This window comes from Parasteatoda tepidariorum, chromosome 10, assembly GCF_043381705.1.
Source record: "Parasteatoda tepidariorum isolate YZ-2023 chromosome 10, CAS_Ptep_4.0, whole genome shotgun sequence".
In the NCBI taxonomy this organism is placed as follows: domain Eukaryota; kingdom Metazoa; phylum Arthropoda; class Arachnida; order Araneae; family Theridiidae; genus Parasteatoda; species Parasteatoda tepidariorum.
Window position 1 is genome coordinate 34,904,902 of NC_092213.1, and position 2,372 is coordinate 34,907,273.

General features: G+C 35.4%; 1 protein-coding gene across 1 annotated transcript; it reads left to right on the forward strand.

Moving 5' to 3' along the window:
* The first annotated feature begins 888 nt into the window (after positions 1-888).
* On the forward strand, positions 889-1,887 carry LOC107457419 (uncharacterized). The gene has a single exon (XM_016075577.2). The coding sequence runs from the start codon at positions 889-891 to the stop codon at positions 1,885-1,887; it is 999 nt and encodes a 332-aa protein (XP_015931063.2).
* The last annotated feature ends 485 nt before the right edge of the window (positions 1,888-2,372 follow it).

The window sequence follows — 2,372 nt, forward strand, 5'->3', positions numbered from 1 at the left end:
AAGTTTGAAATAAAATTTCGTTTTTAATAATAAATTATACTATTTTACAATATCTCAGCTTAAAACTTACACAAAAATCTTTGTACATATGACATTTCAAGAAATGTTCAATACAGAAAAAAAGTAATCAAATAAAAAACGGTCCAGTGGATACGCCTAAAGAATCAGAACACACAAATTGCAAATTTATTTGGACTGAAGCCAAAGCAAAGTGTGCTGTAGGCAATATTAATTTACTATTCTATTTGCAGTCTTGAAAGGTCTTTATAGGTTGTTGATTTTTTGTTTTTTTTATTACAACGAAAAGAACTTTTTTAACTAGTTTTTTTTTGTAAGGGTGATAGAATCCAGAGAAGGAAATTTTATTTTACTGGTGAAGATGTTCGTTAATTAGTTAAAAGTTTCCTTCCGAAAAGTACTACAAATACTAATCAAAGTTAGATTTTTTTCCTCGATAAACACTTGTTTCATTTTATGTTTTGTCTTATAGACTTGAAACAGGAATGATGGTAGAAAGATAAATAAAGTATTTAATTAGCGTAGAGTTCATTTTGAGCTGTGGCCCACTTAACACAAATAGTCTCATTTATGTATTTATTAAGCAGGTTAATTTTGAATGAATTAACCGTTATATATACGGGCACGATAATAACATATATCGTACCAGTTTAATATATATATATATCCTNATCTATATATATATCGACCGTGATGGGGTATCGATAGTTAAAACTCTTGACTCTGACTCCAAATCAATCTCCAGGACATCCGTTGCTGTTTCTTGAACACACCAACATTCCCAGCCATTGGCTTTGAAATTAAGTCAGTAAGGTGCAGCTTTCATTTTACAAGAGCACCATAAAGGTGAAAGTACGTCTTAACTTATAAATGGAGATGCAAGTTCTTAAATATCTAGGAATTGACCCAGGATTGACTTGGATAGCTCACTTGAATCACGTTAAGGAGAGAGTTGGTAAATTTAATAATTTGATTAAGAGGGTGGCCAGGGCAACTTGGGGCCTGAAACCAAAAATTTTAAAGATTATCTACCAGAAGGCAACGGAGAGAATCATACTTTATGCCGCCAGTGTCTGGTATCGTAACACTACTAGAATTGACGATAAAATTAATGCCATTCAAAGAACATCCTTAATAGTGATTACAAGGGCCTATTCAACAACTATCACTGAAGCCCTCCAGATATTGGCGGGGGTGAAACCCAATCATTTAAGAATTATTGAGGATACTTGTATAAAGAGGTTAAGATGGAATTACAGAATTGAGGAATACGACCGTAATATTCAAGAAATTCTAAGAGCAAGGATACTCGAGAAACCAGTTATTAATATTCACCCTTCTCTTTATACATCCGTCCCCTTTGGTGGATTGACCCCAACTAACAAGGGAATTGAGATTTTTACGGACGGCTCGAGGATGGAGGTTGCCGATGCTATGAATAATACCTCTGAACATAGAACAGGAATGGGAATGATAATCAGGAGAGATGGAAAACTCATCCGGGAAACCTCCATCAGACTGAGCAATAACTGCAGTGTTTACAGGGCCGAGATGATGGCGATTAACACTGCGTTACAATGGTTTGCAAATAACCAATATCCCAATGCAACTATTTACTCTGATTCGCTCTCCTCGTTGCAAGCTTTAAAAAATCCTAAACCCGATTCCGAATTGGCAGAAAACACCAAACAAATCTGGAAAAATAATATTCTTCTCGGATGGGTAAAAGCCCACATTGGTATTGAAGGCAACAAGGAGGCGGATCGAGTTGCTAAAAACGCCATCAGTCTCGGCAATGTTGACATTGAGGTCCCGAGCTCCACCGCCCAAGTCAAAACTTTGGTCAAAGGCTATAATTTCATGCGTTAGAAACAGGAATGGCGGGATTCCGAGAAAGGCAGACAAACGTATAAGTTTATAAAGGATGCTAATATTAGTAGACTTCAGGCGAATTTTTATTTTAATGAATTTCTTACGGGCCATGGAGTGTTCGGTGAGTATCAAAATAGATTTTTTAATAGAGCCCTTGATTGCAATTATTGTGGAGAAATACAAAGCATTGATCATTTACTTTTATACTGTCCACGCTTCCGAACGCTCCGTAGAGAACATTTTAAAAATTTTAATCAATTTCAATGTTTTGCTAATTCGACCTGCAGGGGTATTATTAAATGTATCATAAAATAGACACTTGAAGATATTTTGGGTAATGACTCTTAAGGATTCGGAATCCCGCGCTCCAAATTGGGTGTCTCAAGCTGTTACTAAACTTTTTTATGTACGTTTATTGTTAATTTGATTGGTTTTATCCATGTGTGACTTGGTTTTGAGTCATGTTTTTAACTGCTAGTTCT